Genomic DNA, 18,216 nt, shown 5'->3' with positions numbered 1-18,216 from the left:
TATTAGTTTATGTTTCCAAACTTTCGGGGTTGCATCCTCATTATTGACTAAATAGAGTTTTGCTACTACGACTTTCAGTTTCTAGAGGTTTTATTTCCGCAATATTTTGGACTAACGACTAAGTTTATACACACTCAATTCTTTAATTGTTTTAAACTATTTTCTTTCTATTTAATTTCATGACTTGCGACATGGTGTGTTGGATTAACTTTGGATTGATAGATTGTTCTCCCACCAGGTGGTTAATGTGAGTGCCACTCATGACGATAAGGTAGTAGAATATTTAAAATAATTGAGTGATATTTTTTACCTTTTCCCCTTGATACTATGTTAAATTGGGAGGTTCTTTAGCTGGTGGACCAATTACCTGCGTTGTATTTTTGACTTTGAGTAATGGTATTAGGTATATTGACATTGACATGAAAATGGAATATTAATTTAGGTGCTTGGCTTTAGTAAGAGCTTGACTTGTTACACGAATAATGCATCGTACGTTGCATATATAAATTTATATCTCTATCTTTGTCTACCTTGAATATATAAGATTGTTATTAATTTAAGTTTAAAAAAAACAATAATTTATTTAGAGAGAAACAACAGTAATATTGAGGGAATAAATAGAACATTTTGTCTTTCTAAATGAATTATTGAGCTAAGCTGTTTAAATATATGTAACATGCATGAATATATATTCCAATACCTCTAATAATTGTAGACAAAATGGTGTCATTGTCATTAACCTATATATACATTGAATGCTGGAATGGATAAACCTTATATTAAATAAATAAAATCCTTCCGTTCTTAAAGCAAAAAAAAAATGTCTTTTGGGTTATAATGCCACATCAAATTCCAAAAATGTGCGTATTATGTGAACTTAAAATTTAGTGTATAAAGTTCTTTATTTTCCGCTTGCATTTTGATGTGCGGTTCGCATAATTAGGTGTTCAACATACTTCAATTTCAAAAACTTGACAATCTGAAAGCCTTTGAATCCTGTTTGACTCGTTCTCCTCATCAGTTTGTCCTCCATAAAATGAATCAAGCTAGTAAGTTCCAAGAACTAAATGTTTATATATATATATAGACTGCCAATTTTCAGCGATAAAATTCAATAAATTTTAGAGAAATTGAATTTCAAAACAACTATAACAAATTGTCAAGATATTTTGTCATAAGCATTTAAGACCACATTGCCACAATTATTTGTATGAAAGATATTTTGAATTATCTCGTAAACCAAGAGAATATTTTATGTAATTATACTTAGATTTTTTACCCTTATTCTATCCTTCACAAAATCACTTTGGTTAAGATACATTAATTTATGCAATAGAGGATTAAGACTTTTTTGTTAAAAAAATAGAGGATTAATAAGACTACTTATGCCCTTTTCCTTTCAGTTTTTGCTAGAATTTTTATCCTTTGAAAGATTTCACTATTTCAGTTACATAATATGAATTCCTTGTGATTTGTAAACCTTATTTTATACATAAAAAAAATAAAAATAAGTTGTGTGGTTGAAGTTTCATTGTAAAGGACCCTATTAACTTGACAAGATCTAATTGTATTTTCCATGATATATCGTGATACTCGTGGATCATGTTTTATAAGTAATATATTCTTCGGCGTTTGTCTATGATTCTTTTTTAAGAATCGAACTCAGAAAATATGTTTGGGCATAAAAATTTTAAAATTGGATTTTTAGATTTTTTTTTAAAAAAAAACTAAAAAACAACAAAAAAGTATTTAATTTTTTTTAATCCATATATCTCACAAAAAGTAAAAAAATAACTCTAATTTATATTTATGGCCAAACATATGATATTATTTTTTATTTTAAAAATAAAACTATTTTTTTTCATTGGAAAGAGACCACAACTTTACTTTTAACATGAATGAGGTAAATGCTATCAAAAGACTTCGATTTGGCTAGAAGAAGAGAGAGAGAGAGAGAGAGAGAGAGAGAGAGAGAGAAGGTATTTGTTGGCATATTATTTCTAGAAGTAAAAAAAGTCTTTGGTAGGTTAGGAAAAAAATGTATTTATTGGCATATTATTATTGAAAATATGAAAGATTTTTGTTGGATAGAATAAAAAAAGGGTATTTATTGGCCTATATTATTTTGTATATGTATTTCGATTAGATGATTATATATTATACATATGTACTTGTATATTATGGCGAGAGAGATTGGGAAAGGGAGGAGAGAAGCGAGCGAGATTGGGAGATGGAAGAGAGAGGCGAGCGATTGGGGGAGGGAGGAGAGAGGCGAGCGAGAGAGGACAATAATTTGTATAATGCACATCTTGTTTGTATAATTCGCAGGTACGTTTGTATAATTGGGAAATATAAAGTCTGAAATTATACAAATATAATAAAACTCGAAATAACGAATTGATTCAAACAAAAACGTATGAACTTTAAACAATTATACAAAAAATATATTATACAAATTATATTATATAAATTATATTATAAAAAATCCAAAAACTACACGTTTATACAAACTTTAAAAAGTTATACAAAAAAAGATTGAATGTATGTGATGACAAAACTGAAAAACCAAAGGAAATCATCGTCATATACAAATACAAACAATCGTATACAGATACAAATCACACAAAGAATTGTCAGCTACGAATTATACAAATGTGGCGAATTATACATATACAAACTTGACTAATTATACAAACTCGAAGTCAGCCCACGTAATTAATGTATAATGGTAGTCGCGAGTGGTAATTATAGCAAACTATAGCTATGATGAGTAATTAAGTAGTATAAATTGCTTAACCATGCAATTTTCCCATTTTTTTAATCTATATTTTCAAATAATTAGGTATTTTAATTTTACCACTCATTAAGAGAGTCCTACCAAGTATCATATATTGAGGAAGATACACCTAGATACATACATTTTTGCTACTAGATACACTAATTTTTTTATCTATATTTTCAAATAATTATGTATTTTAATTTTACCACTCATTAAGAGTTTCCTATCAAGTATCATATATTGAGGAAGATACACCTAAATACATGCATTTTTGCTACCATATATACTAAAATAAGGAGAAAGGCGAGCGAGAAGGGGAGGGAGGCAAGCGAGATAGTCATGTATATATCATGTATTTTTATATATCTGGTGTGATTCACATGTATGTGGGATACCGATACATAGAAAGTAGTGAGCGAGGTGAGAGAGAGGCAAACGAGATTTGTTATGTATCTCAGAAACATGCGAATCCAATTGGATACAGTATATCTAGAACCATTTACATCTAATTCTAAACCAATGTATCCCAAGATAGATATATTTGGACGTACCAAACTCTGATAAGATTCGTGATCTAACAAACTAAAGTGTATCTAAATTAATTACTCCTAAACTAGTGAAATTGCAATAAGTTTTCCAAAATAAAATACTTTTTTTTTTTTTCTGTCATTTTCTCCTCAATGGGTTAACAATCTAACACCAAACTTCCATGATATGTCGTGAATCATGTTCTGTAATATTTATAATAACCTTTGCTGCAGCTAATTGAAATCTATATAAATACTATTAACTTGTAATCATTTTATCACCACTTTCTTTTCAAAATCTTTTGTTATACTTAAAAAATAAATAAATATGGGTGTGAAAGGCAAGTTGATTGCTTCAGTAGAAGTGAAGTGTGGAGGACACTTGGTTCATGATATTTTTCACACCAAAACTCATCACATATCCAACATATGCCCTAGCAAGATCCAAAGTTTTGAAATTCATGAAGGTGAAACTGTAAAAATTGGTTCAGTCGTTAACTGGAAATATAATGACGGTAATATATACACATTATTCCTTTTTCTACTTATGAATCATTTTTCTTTTTATATATTTAGGTGTGTTTGATGGTACTGAGAAAGTTCATTTCCAATTGAATATTTTTCATAAAAAAGTTTTTTAATGGTGTTTAGTTACCATAGGGTAAACATTTTACTCTAAAAAGGGAAAATAACTTCTTTCATTTGAGGGGAAAGTCATTTTTTCATATAAGTGTCTTAATTTTTAAGATCATATTATTTGTTCCCAAAAGTTTATGTACTTGTAAGTTTCAACGGGTAATATTATTATACGCAATATTTTTTTTTGTTTACCGGAGCTCCCATCCGTTTTGCTCCCTTGGTGACTTGAACTCACAATCTTCGAGTTGGAAATGAGAGGTGCTTACCATCCGAGCAACTCCCTCTCGTCATTATACGCAATATAGATATGTGCAAAATCAAAAAAAATATTATTAAAAGAGTAATCAAGTTCTGAACCCACATTTGTGAAAGTGTAACGAGTATTAGTTGTATAAATATAAACGTTGAACCAATCAAATTTAAATCATTAATGATCTGTTTTTGTTTGCTCCAAATATTTTGACATTATTAATCTTTAGTAATAAAAATATTTATCAGAACACCTTCCAATTTTTTGAAGAAATGATTTAACTTTAGCTTGTACTTTTCATAAAATATTTTCTCATCATCAATCAAATATTGTGAGACGTTATACAAACATTTTACAGATTTCATTGGAGAAAATGAAAAACAAAGAAAAACCTATAAAACGATCGAGCTAAAAATATGTAATTGTGAATGTTCAACTTGAAGTTGCTTATTATCATCTCTTATATTTTTTATTTTATTGATTAAAGATGGAAAAGATAAGATTTCAAAGCAAGTGATTGAAGCTGTCGATCCTCAAACTAAAACAATCACTTGGAAAGTGATTGGTGGAGATCTGTTAGAGTTGTACAATTCCTTTACTATTATCACATCATGTGACCACCAATGGACTACATGGACATTTCTGTATGAGAAGAAAACTGAGGACATACCAGAGCCTCTCGTTCTCTTGGGTTTTGTCCTTCACGTGACAAAAGATATTGAGGTTCACCTTCTCAAGTAATTAAACATCAATGCTACTAAATGGCTCATAGCCCTATTTATACATATGCAAAATATATATATATATGTATGTTTACACACAAATATATATGTGTGTCTTTGTGTGATATTGACTAGCTAGTTCTATCTAGCTAGCTAGTGTGTGAAATAAATAATATTGTGTTTGAAGAATATATTACATATGTTCCTCTCGTTCTAGAGATGTATTTTTAATGTTTAATATATGTAAAATATTATTAAAATTTACCTATAACAAAAATGATATATTTAATAGTGTGCTTTACTTATATTCTCATTCTTTTGTAGTCAATTCCTTTTTAGGTTTCTCTAGTTTTAAGACGGGCTATAAATTTTAAACCTTAATTACACTTTGGTTTCTACTTTGCAAAAATAGCCGTTGGGCCAACTAAAAAATCTGGAAAGTGGAGCCCAAAACACCTCCAAACTTCCTAAAAATATTTTAAACTCCAAAGTTAAAATAAAATAAAATACATTTTCATTCATTTTTTATCTATAAATACTTTCTAAATTTCATCATTTTTTCTACAACATTAATCTCCTTATTATCTCTCAATTTTCTCTTTAAGTCTTAATTTCTCTAGCAATCTCTTATTATTCTTGCAATTAACAACATAAAATAAAAGTTTTCAACTTTGGTATATCATCGTTCCATCACTTATTTATTTAGTATATTACTTCTTAAATATTTAATTATTTTTATTTTTTAAAATTTAATTTGCACGATGGATAAAATAAGAAAAGTAAGTATAAGTGTTAAAATTTGTATCTCGAAGATAGTAGTGGTAGTAAGAAAACAAACGGTTCTGATAGAGATGTCAAGACATGCCCAAAGGTGCCAAACAGACCTTTGACATGTTTAATTTAAGTACTACATCACCACTTTTACTGGCTTAAAGAGATATTTTAAATTATCTTCAAAATCAAGAGAATATTTTGATAGAATTTCTTAACATGAATATTAATCGAATCTTGTTAAAGAATTACTCCAAGTCCGACTTTAAATTTTAAAGAATAAAGTTATATTGCCACAAGCTAAATATCTCTGTGTTGATAATCTCAATCTAGTTTTCTAAGTAAACTAGATGAGTTTTGCCCGTGCATAGCACGGGCCCAACATGATAATTTTATTTCAATAAGTTTCTCTTGTTTTTAATTTAATGAAAAAACAACCTTCATTTTTCGAACATTAGGTTTAAAACTTAGAGGCTGTTTGGATTGACTTAAAAGTTGGTCAAACCTACTTTTAAATCAGTTTTTGATTTCTGGAAGTGTTTGACAAATATAAAAAATAACTTTAAATGATTTAAAATAAGTTAGGAAGTTTTTGGCAATGTCAAAAATGACTTAAAATAAGCTAAAAATGACTTAAAATAAGTCAAAAACCAAAAGTTGATCTCCCCCTACTTTTTATTTTTTGACTTAAAAATCATTTAAATTTGATTTTCTATTTTTTACTTAAAACCTATATTTTTCAAGTCAATCCATACTGTTAATTAGAATTAAAAGAACTAAGGGTGACATAACTAAAGTTGAAGTGGATGAGACTATGCAATCGCTTAACATCATACCAGAGTCGTCTATGCAATAAATTTGATTCTCCGTGGTGTACATTTTCATCCTATATAGGTTACCAACTATTTAATTGGCTTATGAAGGAAGTGAATCAAAAATAGGGTAAGGTCATTGTTGTTTTGTGAGGTTGAGCCTACCAGATTTTATTACACCTGCATAATTTAAATTTAATCTGCTCAACACAATATCATAAACATCCATGACTTCAATATTGTAGTCAGGACCATCTCCAGAATTGACATGATTTGTTGGTTTAACCATGTCTCAATTTTCCTGCAAAGTATTTTAAAACATATAAATTTTTCATTCTTTTGATTATCACTCTTTATTGTCTAAAAATACTTGAAAACGTTAAGCATTTTTATGTTTATATAATGCAGTTTTCCAAGTCTTATGTCCATCTTCATCTATTGAACATAATTTCCTTTCTTAAAGCTAAAGATTTCACTTCAGTTTTTGTACAATGTCTCATCCCAAATGTAAGGTTCGTTTGTGTACCAACATGTTTTCAAGAAGTACAAGAACTCTAATGCTGCTCCATTTGAAAATACATTATTTTTTGTTATGGAAATATTACCTCAGATCTATTCATTATATTGAAGAATGAAGAAAGTCTCACATTAACCATTAATGAGATTCTCATAAGCCCAAAACCTAATTTTATATGATATCAAAGTAGGGCTCTTGTTAATGTTGGGCCCCATATTAAATATTGGACGTGAGATGGGAGTTTGAAGAGTCCCACATCGAATAGAAAAAGAGATGAGTGGTCTCCTTATATGGAATTGTGCTATCTCCCTCGAGAGCTAGCTTTTGGAGTTGAGTTAGGCCCAAAATCCATTTCTCAAAACAATATTCAAAGCATTAAGAGTAAGAAAGCTATATAAACTATTTGATTACTTCATTTATTGCAAGTCATACTTTCAAATAGAGGTTTAATAATGACAAGCTTGGTTCCTGGGATACTATCACAGTAATCACATCGACATATCTATGAACTGATCAATATCTAAAAAGAGATATATATCATAGAGTATGTACCAGACATGAGAAAAAGAAAATCGATACATAATACATGTCTTTGCTGTCTTACAGATAATAGAGATTAGCAAATCATATATTTCAATGATACGAAACTTCAAGTAATCAAGTCAGTTGAGCATGTCATAAACAATGATCGATACATAATACATGTCTTTGCTGTCTTACATATAATAGAGATTAGAAAATCGATGATTGCAAGAGACCGAACCTATTAATTAAAACAAAGAACAAGAATTTTGATACAAATTTCCTATCACTTTCTCCAGTACTAATGTCACTACTGCAAAATCCGTCAGAAATTCAATACCACTTAATTAATGTTTTATTCCTTTCCTGTGAAGAGGTCAATAATTATTAATTGAGTTTTATATTAAATTTTCTATATTTTATCGTACTCAATTCTGAATCTGATTAGAGCAATGAAGGCGCGCAGCAGAACTGACCGACACAAAAGACAAAAGAAAAAACTCTTCAAGAAAAACAAATGAAATGAAATAGCAGAGAGGAGATACTCACCTCAATTGTTTAACACTGCATGGGAAGACCAATGATTGGAGAAATTTCAAAGATAGAAGCTATGTCATCGGAAGAAAGAGAAATAGCTCATGTAAATATTTGCCTCTAGGAGCAAGTGTGTGAAGGCAGACAAATTACCCTAAAGAAGTTGAACAAATGACATGAAACAGAGATGTCGAACATGGATCTTACCTCATATTTCCGCATATTGCGACAATATAGAAAAATTGACCCGTCCATTAACGACAGCGCTAGGAATTACAGAGAGAGATAGCAGTGAACTTCAATTCTGGTGTCCATATTTGAAGTGCGCTACAACATCAATGCTTTAATATAATCAAATTAATGCCAACACTAAGAGACATCTCATAAGTAGTTAGTAATAAAATCATTTAAGATATATGCTAGCAGCCTAATCTAGGATTGAGGAGCAATTGAGGTTGTTGTTGTTGCAGATGTCCAAAGAATTCACCCGATCAGAGCAACCAAGTTGTTTTTAAATATTAATATCAATAAAATCAATAGATATAAGAATCATATCCTAAAACAATAAAAAGGTAAAAAGAAAATAATCTTTTTACCTCACCTTTCTCTTAATGCCCTTGAAATAAAACAAATAGTACCATAATAAGTGTGCCCATTAAAAGACTTTAATCCAGCCTTTCTCATCCTTAATTCTCCATCTTGAATTAGATGTGTTCACATGTTGATATGAAAATTAGATTAAGCTTTAAATGGAGATATTAAAGTCACAAACTCCCTCGATATATATAGCTGACTAAGAAACAAAGCCTTCACCACAAACATATCCTAATCTTTTGTAGGAAATTGTCACGACCGCCCCAGAACAACATGTAGATGTGTATATGTAGTATTAAATATCTTGGAACACTATATGGTCAAGTCTCATCATTAAGTAGTTAGATATCATGCCGCATATCAATTTTATATGATGGACTTTCTACACACCAATGCAGTTGAAGCTCTATTATTATCTATATATACAATCATAAGAAAAGTAAAAGAGAAGAATTAGGGTAAGCAAAGTGTACATCAGTAGACCATATTTATGAATTAGTTACACTTGCACACAATACTAACAAATGAAGCAACCTCTAATTTTTTACCCATCAATAACAAAAACAGCTAAGGCTTTTATAGGGGATTGTAAAACAGAAATGAATTTAAACTATTCCAAAACATTTATATGTATATGTATAGAAGCTGAAGACAATTTTGTAATAAAACAATGTAGATTTCATTACCTATCAACATATATACTGATAGCAGCTAAGGCTGCTATAAAACTTGCAATATCATGAGAGAACCAAACACATTGAGATTGATTGTCATTTGTAAGAGAAAAGATCACACAAGCTCTAGTGTCTAAAAAGTACATTCTTACACAAGATCAACCAGCTCATCTACTCACTAAAGGGTTCACAAAAATGAAACTTCAACATCTCAGTTTCAAGCTAGGAGTGTTCAATATCTTCTCACTTCCTAGCATGAGGGGAAGTGTTGAGAAGTATAAGACCAATGATAAGAGAAGAATTGAAATCACGAGGAAGAGGAACAATAAAGAAAGCAGAAAATAACCAACCTGTGAAGAAGGTTAATGAACTAAATGGCATCAAGGCTTGTCCACATTACTGTCGTCCTACGTTGTGAACTCTTTCCTTTTTTGAAGAAGGTCGACACTATCAAATACAGCATCTAACATGTTCTTGTTGGAACTAAACTCAAGTGGGTCTGTCACACACTCCTCGCAAAAAACCTCTGACATCTCTGTCAACTGTCTGCTCTTCTCTCGCATCAATGCACCAAAATTTCTTCCAATTTATCAATGCAGGAATAGAGATTTACATCTATACAACACATATATCTACACCCATAAATATTAAGCTAGAACTTCAAAAATCCAACCAACACTCACCGGGGTAAACCTGGATCTTGGAGAATGAAAGAGGGCCAGATGATATGACCGCAGAAGAACAGAAAAAGATAGATATTTTATGCTGTTTTGGGCACCAAAAAAATTATTCATAATCCTCTAAAAAGTGAATCAGAGAGAAAAGGGTTCAACTTTTTTTTTTTAATAAACTATCTTTATCTATGCTTTTTAATTATTATTTTTCTTTTGGTTGCTGATAAGCTGAGGTTGAAGAGACTATCAACTAATTGTTTTCTTATTCGAATAGCTATCTGTAAGGAAATGATTCCATGGAAGTTGGATTACCACGTTAAATTTAAGTATTTACATCAGTATTTTATTCATGTTATTCACATAAAAGTCCACCATTTTCAGTTATCCATTCAATCTATGATTACAAAAGTTACAAATTAGAAGTGTAACAGCTATCAAGTTGCTCTAAAATTGATAATTTAAGCATTCTTCTCAGGTGTACATGTTGTAGTATCTAGATATAACAAAATCCTCTTGTTGTCTTCTAATTTTGAAATTGATAATTTAAGTATTTGATATCTGGAGAAATTTTGAAATGAATAAGTTAATTTCAAGCTATTACAATGTTTCTTTTGTATGCTTTAGCTCTAACTCTAGCAGTGTACCTATACAAATATGTTATTTCTGCCATATCAAACTCTTATACACTGGAATGGACAACAAGGGAAAAAGAAAGAAAAACTGAAAAGCCATAGACAATAGTTCACAGTATATCGAAAAATTACATATTGACGCACAGTAGTGTAATCCATTTTGTTTGTCTAATCTGCAGTTTCCACCAACAAAGCAGCTCCTCTTTCATTAAAAAGGGAAGTAATAGTAGATGTAAATTTCATTAGTGCAACTGCAGAAAGTATTGCTCAATTTAAATATAGTTACTCCATTAAAAAGGATTTGGAGGTATCACTCAAGTAAATAATTAACTCCCTCATCTAACAAAGAAATCAAGAAGTTAGATACTTACATATCAATAAGTAGTGATAAACTGACAAGTGACAAATCAATTACTTTTAATTGCTAGAAAATGGTTTATTCAGTTATGAAACTTTTAAAAACCTCAAACATACACATGATAAGCTCAACGATATAAAAAGGAAAAGCTTGAATCCCAACTTATTATATAGCATATGAAGAGACCATGATAAGTGTCTACAAAAACTTACACATTTTTGTAACTTGAGATGAAGTTTTAAAAGCCAATATCTTACATGCATATTTGAGTTGCTTGATTCCAAGGACAACTCAAGATCCTCTTGTTGTCTTCTAACACACAAGGACAAACGAAAAAAATTTGATAAATATTACGGATAAACTCTTCCAAAAAAAAAAAAAAAAAGAAGTAATAAAAGAATCTACCATAGAGACATTCAAAAGAAACAATAATAAAAGAAAGAAGTTGTAAGTAAATGATGATTGATAGAAGGCTTGAAGAAGCTATTAATTTTCAATTGCATTCTTCAATTTCTCTGGTTCGAGAAAAAGAGATGATGAAAATTGAACGGAAGAAAATTAATGTGGCAGAACATCAAAGAAAGCGTTAAGGCAGAACAATAACAGTAGAAGACGCGAGTTTAACCAATAAAATTGGAAATTCTGAACATCACTCGAAGAAGATTAGGGAAACATTGAGAGAAAAAGCTAATTTGATTTTGCAGTACCAGATGAAAAATCAAAGAGAACATAGAAGAGAGTTGGGTAGTACGATAACCACAGTAGCTATGAATTTAAGTTTAGAAATTGAAATTTTTAATCTTGATTAGGGAAAATATTGAGGCAAAAGGTGACCTAAGAATGCTCCATTCTTGGAATTTAAGTTTACGGCAAATATATGAAGATGAAGTTACCTTGAATTTAAGTTTGGATGAAAGAAAATTATGGGCACTTGGAAGGAGTCTTCTGGAAATTCTCCATTGTTGGGGAAAAAGAAATGAAACGATGGAGTCTTCTGGAAAAGCTGAGGAAAAGCTAATTATTTCTTTTATCTTTGAGCAAATTGACAGATTTGCCCTTGGTCATTCATTTATGGCGTTTCTATATTCTACTACTAGATATAGGACCCCGTGCCAGCACGGGGCCCAATATATATTATTTTTTAATTTTAATTTATGTCATATTATGAAATTTGAGAAATTATTGAAATTTTTATATGATTTTAAAAATATTTTAAATTTTTAGCTATTGTGATTTGTAGTACTTTTTTTTAACATAATTTTTAAAATAATATTTATTACTTTGTTTGTTCTAATTTATGTGGCACACGCACAATTTCAAATATTAACCATTTTTTATATGTCTCTTTAATATATTAAGTTGTTAATTATTGTATTTTATAGTACATTTTTAACCTAATTTTTTAATAATATATGTTATTTGTCATGTCCCAATTTATGTGGCATTAATTGATAGATTTGTTGGAGTCGAGAGATTTATTTTGTTAATTATTGTAATTTATAGTTTTTTTTCCGTCAATTTCAAACAATATATGTTGTTAATTGATAGAATACTTTTAATGTAATTTTTTTTTAAAAAAAAATGTGTGATTGTCCATGTCCCAATTTATGTGGCACATGTAAAGTTTTGACAATTAACCAAAATTTTAATACATTTTTAAAAATATTTTTAAGTCGTTAAATTTTAAGTAATTTAAATTGTTGTATTATTTATTACAATTTATAATACTTTTAAAGTAGTTGAAATATTGTACTATTTATTATGATTTATAACACTTTTTTTAAAAATTTATGTCATATTATGGAATTTGAGAAGTTATTGAAATTTTTATATGATTTTAAAAATATTTTAAATTGTTAGCTATTGTGATTTGTAGTACTTTTTTTTAACATAATTTTTAAAATAATATTTATTACTCTATTTCTTCTAATTTATGTGGCAGATGCAGAATTTCAAATATTAACCCTTTTTTATATGTCTCTTTAATATATTAAGTTGTTAATTATTGTATTTTATAGTACATTTTGAACCTAATTTTTTAATAATATATGTTATTTGCCATGTCCCAATTTATGTGGCATTAATTGATAGATTTGTTGGAGTCGAGAGATTTATTTTGTTCATTATTGTAATTTATAATTTGTTTTTCATCAATTTCGTCGACTATTTTTCTTATTAATTATTGTAATTTATTGTTTCTTTTTCGTCAATTTCAAACAATATATGTTTATCATATAATCCATTTTATGTGGTACCAATAGAATTTAGAGAGTCAATTAAATTTTTTATATAAGTTTTAAATAATTAAGTTGTTAATTATTGTAATGTATAGTATTACTTATATTATTTTTAAATATATTTAAATATTATATGTTAGGTTTTTTATCCTAATTTATAGGGCATTGATAGAATTTAAAGTGTCAAATAATTGTTAATTATTCTAATAGATAATATGGAGTATTTAAGTCATTTATAGTATAGTAATTAATATATAATATGTAGTATTTAAGTGTTATATTATGGAATTTGAGAAGTTATTGAAATTTTTATATGATTTTAAAAATATTTTAAATTGTTAGCTATTGTGATTTGCAGTACCCTTTTTTTTTTAACATAATTTTGAAAATAATATTTATTACTCTATTTCTTCTAATTTATGTGGCAGATGCAGAATTTCAAATATTAACCCTTTTTTATATGTCTCTTTAATATATTAAGTTGTTAATTATTGTATTTTTTAGTACATTTTGAACCTAATTTTTAATAGTATATGTTATTTGCCATGTCCCAATTTATGTGGCATTAATTGATAGATTTGTTGGAGTCGAGAGATTTATTTTGTTAATTATTATAATTTATAGTTTCTTTTTCATCAATTCAAACAATATATGTTGTTAATTGATAGATTTTTTGGAGTGAACTATTTTTTTTACTAATTATTGTAATTTATTGTTTCTTTTTCGTCAATTTCAAACAATATATGTTTATTATATAATCCATTTTATGTGGTACCAATAGAATTTAGAGAGTCAATTAAATTTTTTATATAAGTTTTAAATAATTAAGCTGTTAATTATTGTAATGTATAATATTACTTATATTATTTTTAAATATATTTAAATATTATATGTTAGGTTTTTTATCCTAATTTATATGGCATTGATAGAATTTAAAGTGTCAAATAATTGTTAATTATTCTAATAGATAATATGGAGTATTTAAGTCATTTATAGTATAGTAATTAATATATAATATGTAGTATTTAAGTGGAAGGTGGTGGGGCCCACTTATATAGTTTGATAAATATATTGGATATTAGTTGTGATTTATAGTATAGTAATTAATAATATATAATATGTAGTATTTAAGTGGAAGGTGATGGGGCCCATTTATATATTTTATAAATATATTGGACATTAGTAGTGATCTTATTGGACCATTGGTAGTCATTCCTAGACTCTTCTATAATATAGTGATAGATTTGTTGGAGTCGAGAGATTTATTTTGTTAATTATTGTAATTTATAGTTTCTTTTTCGTCAATTTCAAACAATATATATTGTTAATTGATAGAATACTTTTAATGTAATTTTTAAAAGAAAATATGTGTGGTTGTCCATGTCCCAATTTATGTGGCACGTGTAAAGTTTTGACAATTAACCAAAATTTTAATACATTTTAAGATAAAATTTAAGTCGTTAAATTTTAAGTGATTTAAATTGTTGTATTATTTATTACAATTTATAATGCTTTTAAAGTAGTTTAAATATTGCACTATTTATTATGATTTATAACACTTTTTTTTTAATTTATGTCATATTATGGAATTTGAGAAGTTATTGAAATTTTTATATGATTTTAAAAATATTTTAAATTGTTAGCTATTGTGATTTGTAGTACTTTTTTTTTAACATAATTTTGAAAATAATATTTATTATTGTCTTTGTTCTAATGTATGTGGCAGATGCAGAATTTCAAATATTAACCCTTTTTTATATGTCTCTTTAATATATTAAGTTGTTAATTATTGTATTTTATAGTACATTTTGAACCTAATTTTTTAATAATATATGTTATTTGCCATGTCCCAATTCATGTGACATTAATTGATAGATTTGTTGGAGTCGAGAGATTTATTTTGTTAAATATTGTAATTTATAGTTTCTTTTTCGTCAATTTCAAACAATGTATGTTGTTAATTGATAGATTTTTTGGAGTGGACTATTTTTTTATTAATTATTGTAATTTATTGTTTCTTTTTCGTCAATTTCAAACAATATATGTTTATTATATAATCCATTTTATGTGGTACCAATAGAATTTTGAGAGTCAATTAAATTTTTTATATAAGTTTTAAATAATTAAGCTGTTAATTATTGTAATGTATAGTATTAGTTATTAGTTTTAAATATATTTAAATATTATATGTTAGGTTTTTTATCCTAATTTATATGGCATTGATAGAATTTAAAGTGTCAAATAATTGTTAATTATTCTAATAGATAATATGGAGTTTTTAAGTCATTTATAGTATAGTAATTAATATATAATATGTAGTATTTAAGTGGAAGGTGATGGGGCCCATTTATATAGTTTGATAAATATATTGGATATTAGTAGTGATTTATAGTATAGTAATTAATAATATATAATATGTAGTATTTAAGTGGAAGGTGGTGGGGGCCACATATATATTTTATATAGCAAGTATTGGACATTTGTAATGATTTTATTGGAACAATGGTAGTAAATCCTAGACTCTTCTAATATAGGAGAGGTGACAGCGCCTACGTGTCAGTGCCACAATTAATTGCTAATTTTTAAATTTTAAATTATCAACTAATCAAATATAATAATTTGTTTTTAAATAAAGAAAAGAAGTTACTATTTTAGAAGATAACAACGTTAAAATGAATAGTTACATTCTTGAATTTTGAGTTTTTTAAAAAATAATTAAATATAGATAATTAAAAATTGATTAAAAAAAAAGTTTTTTAAAAAATAATGACAACCCACGTCCTTTGAAAACAATTCTAAAAAGTATAGAGTGTGTTGTTCCTTTTTTTTTGGGTGGGTGAGGCGGGGGGGGGACTAAATAAAAAATCTGTTTTTTCTTTCAAAAAATAAAAAATACTCCTCATAGAAAAAACTACCCACGTTTTTTGAAAAACACATTTAATAATAATAATAATAATAATAATAATAATAATAATAATAATAATAATAATAATAATAATAATAATAATATATAATAATAATATAATAATAATAATAATAATAATTATTATTATTATTATTATTGTGGTGGGGCCCACTTATATATTTTATATAGTAAATATTGGACATTTGTAATGATTTTATTGGAACAATGGTAGTAAATCCTAGACTCTTCACAATTAATTGCTAATTTTTAAATTTTAAATTATCAACTAATCAAATATAATAATTTGTTTTTAAATAAAGAAAAGAAGTTACTATTTTAGAAGATAACAACGTTAAAATGAATAGTTACATTCTTGAATTTTGAGTTTTTTTTAAAATAATTAAATATAGATAATTAAAAATTGATTAAAAAAAAGTTTTTAAAAAAATAATGACAACCCACGTCCTTTGAAAACAATTCTAAAAAGTATAGATTGTGTTATTCCTTTTTTTTTGGGTTTGGGGGAGCGGGGGGACTAAATAAAAAATCTGTTTTTTCTTTCAAAAAATAAAAAATACTCCTCATAGAAAAAATTACCCACGTTTTCTGAAAAACACATATAATAATAAAATAATAATAATAATACATATATAATAATAATAATAATAATAATAATAATAATTATTATTATTATTATTATGGTGGGGCCCACTTATATATTTTATATAGTAAATAATGGACATTTGTAATGATTTTATTGGAACAATGGTAGTAAACCTAGACTCTTCTAATATATAGTAATAACTATATTATAAAAGAGAGTTTATACCCAAATATAATATATAATATTCAAAATTGGACTTTTTCCGATCTTCAATATTATATATTATACTTGTGGGACTTTTAAAAGCTTTTATAATATAGTAGAATATATATATATATATATATATATATATATATATATATATATATATATATGTGTGTGTGTGTGTGTGTGTGGTGTGTGTGTGTGTGTGTGTGACAAATGGAAAAGTCCCAATATATCATTTACAAATGACTTAAAAAGCATTAAAAATTACAATAATTACCAATTTAAAATATTTAAAAGCTATATAATAAAATAGGTTGACTCTCAGAATTCTATCAGGCTCACATATATTGGGACAGAAAAAAAAGTCCCAATATATCATTTACAAATGACTTAAAAAGCATTAAAAATTACAACAATTACCAATTTAAAATATTTAAAAGCTATATAATAAAATAGGTTGACCCTCAGAATTCTATCAGGCTCACATATATTGGGATAGAAAATATAACACATATCATTTTAAAATTACCAAAAAAGTATTATAAATAATAATAATTAACAACTTAAAATATCTGAAAGACATTTTAAAAGGGTTAATTTTGTAATTTTATCAATATCACATAAATTAGGACAAAGTGACCAATAATGTACGTTATTTCAAAGTTACATAAAATTTTTATAAATCACAATAATTAATAACTTAAAACATTTTTTTTTTTAAATGAAAATTTGGATGACTCTCCAAATTTCATTTGTGTCACATAAATTGAGACAACAAAAATAACATATATTGGGTCCATTTTAATTTATTTGTCTTATTTTTTATATATATTTAAAAATTGCTTAAAAATACTATAAATCATGATAATTGACAACATAAAATATGTTTTGAAAATAATACAAAAAATTCCACTGATTCTTGAAGTGAATCTATCGTAAAAATACTATAAATCATGATAATTGACAACATAAAATATTTACAAAATGTTGTATGCGGATAGCCTTATTATGCCTTAAATAGCGTCAAAGAAAGTACATGTTTGTGATAAAAAAACTAATTCTTTTATCCACGCAAACAATCGCTTCAAAAACTCGGTTATTAACCCCAAAACATACCATTTATATTATTGGGCCCGTGCATAGAACGGGCAACATTATCTAGTATTAGAAAAAATTATTGGGTCGAATCTGGTTGGATCAATCCACGTGGATGACCTATGATCCATGACCCAAAAAAACTTATATATTAATTTAAGTA

The 18,216-nt window shown here is 27.1% G+C and overlaps 2 protein-coding genes across 2 annotated transcripts in view; both read left to right on the top strand.

Annotated features, from left to right (window-relative positions):
- The first annotated feature begins 3,600 nt into the window (after positions 1 to 3,600).
- Positions 3,601 to 5,186, top strand: LOC125813455 (kirola-like). The gene is made up of 2 exons (XM_049492962.1): positions 3,601 to 3,821; positions 4,683 to 5,186. Exons 1-2 carry the CDS (start codon positions 3,635 to 3,637, stop codon positions 4,934 to 4,936), a joined length of 441 nt encoding a protein of 146 aa, XP_049348919.1. The 5' UTR covers positions 3,601 to 3,634; the 3' UTR covers positions 4,937 to 5,186.
- Positions 5,187 to 7,555: 2,369 nt separating this feature from the next.
- The window catches only part of LOC125813446 (kirola-like), a 436,501-nt gene continuing 425,840 nt past the window's right edge, over positions 7,556 to 18,216 (top strand). Inside the window, exon 1 of the mRNA XM_049492951.1 lies at positions 7,556 to 7,561. The gene's annotated coding sequence lies outside the window, so the exon portion shown is untranslated. The remainder of the gene's footprint in view (positions 7,562 to 18,216) is intronic.

This window comes from Solanum verrucosum, unplaced genomic scaffold (genome assembly GCF_900185275.1).
Source record: "Solanum verrucosum unplaced genomic scaffold, falcon-dt-bn FXZP01000203.1, whole genome shotgun sequence".
Taxonomy (NCBI): Eukaryota; Viridiplantae; Streptophyta; class Magnoliopsida; order Solanales; family Solanaceae; genus Solanum; species Solanum verrucosum.
Note: the sequence above shows the minus strand (reverse complement) of the source record. Positions and strands in the feature narration are given on the sequence as shown.

Excerpts from the sequence above, each read along its gene's own strand:
- LOC125813455 (XM_049492962.1), top strand. The coding sequence starts at position 3,635 with ATGGGTGTGAAAGGCAAGTTGATTGCTTCAGTAGAAGTGAAGTGTGGA. Across the intron at positions 3,822-4,682 it reads TAACTGGAAATATAATGACG|ATGGAAAAGATAAGATTTCA; the intron begins GTAATATATACA and ends TATTGATTAAAG.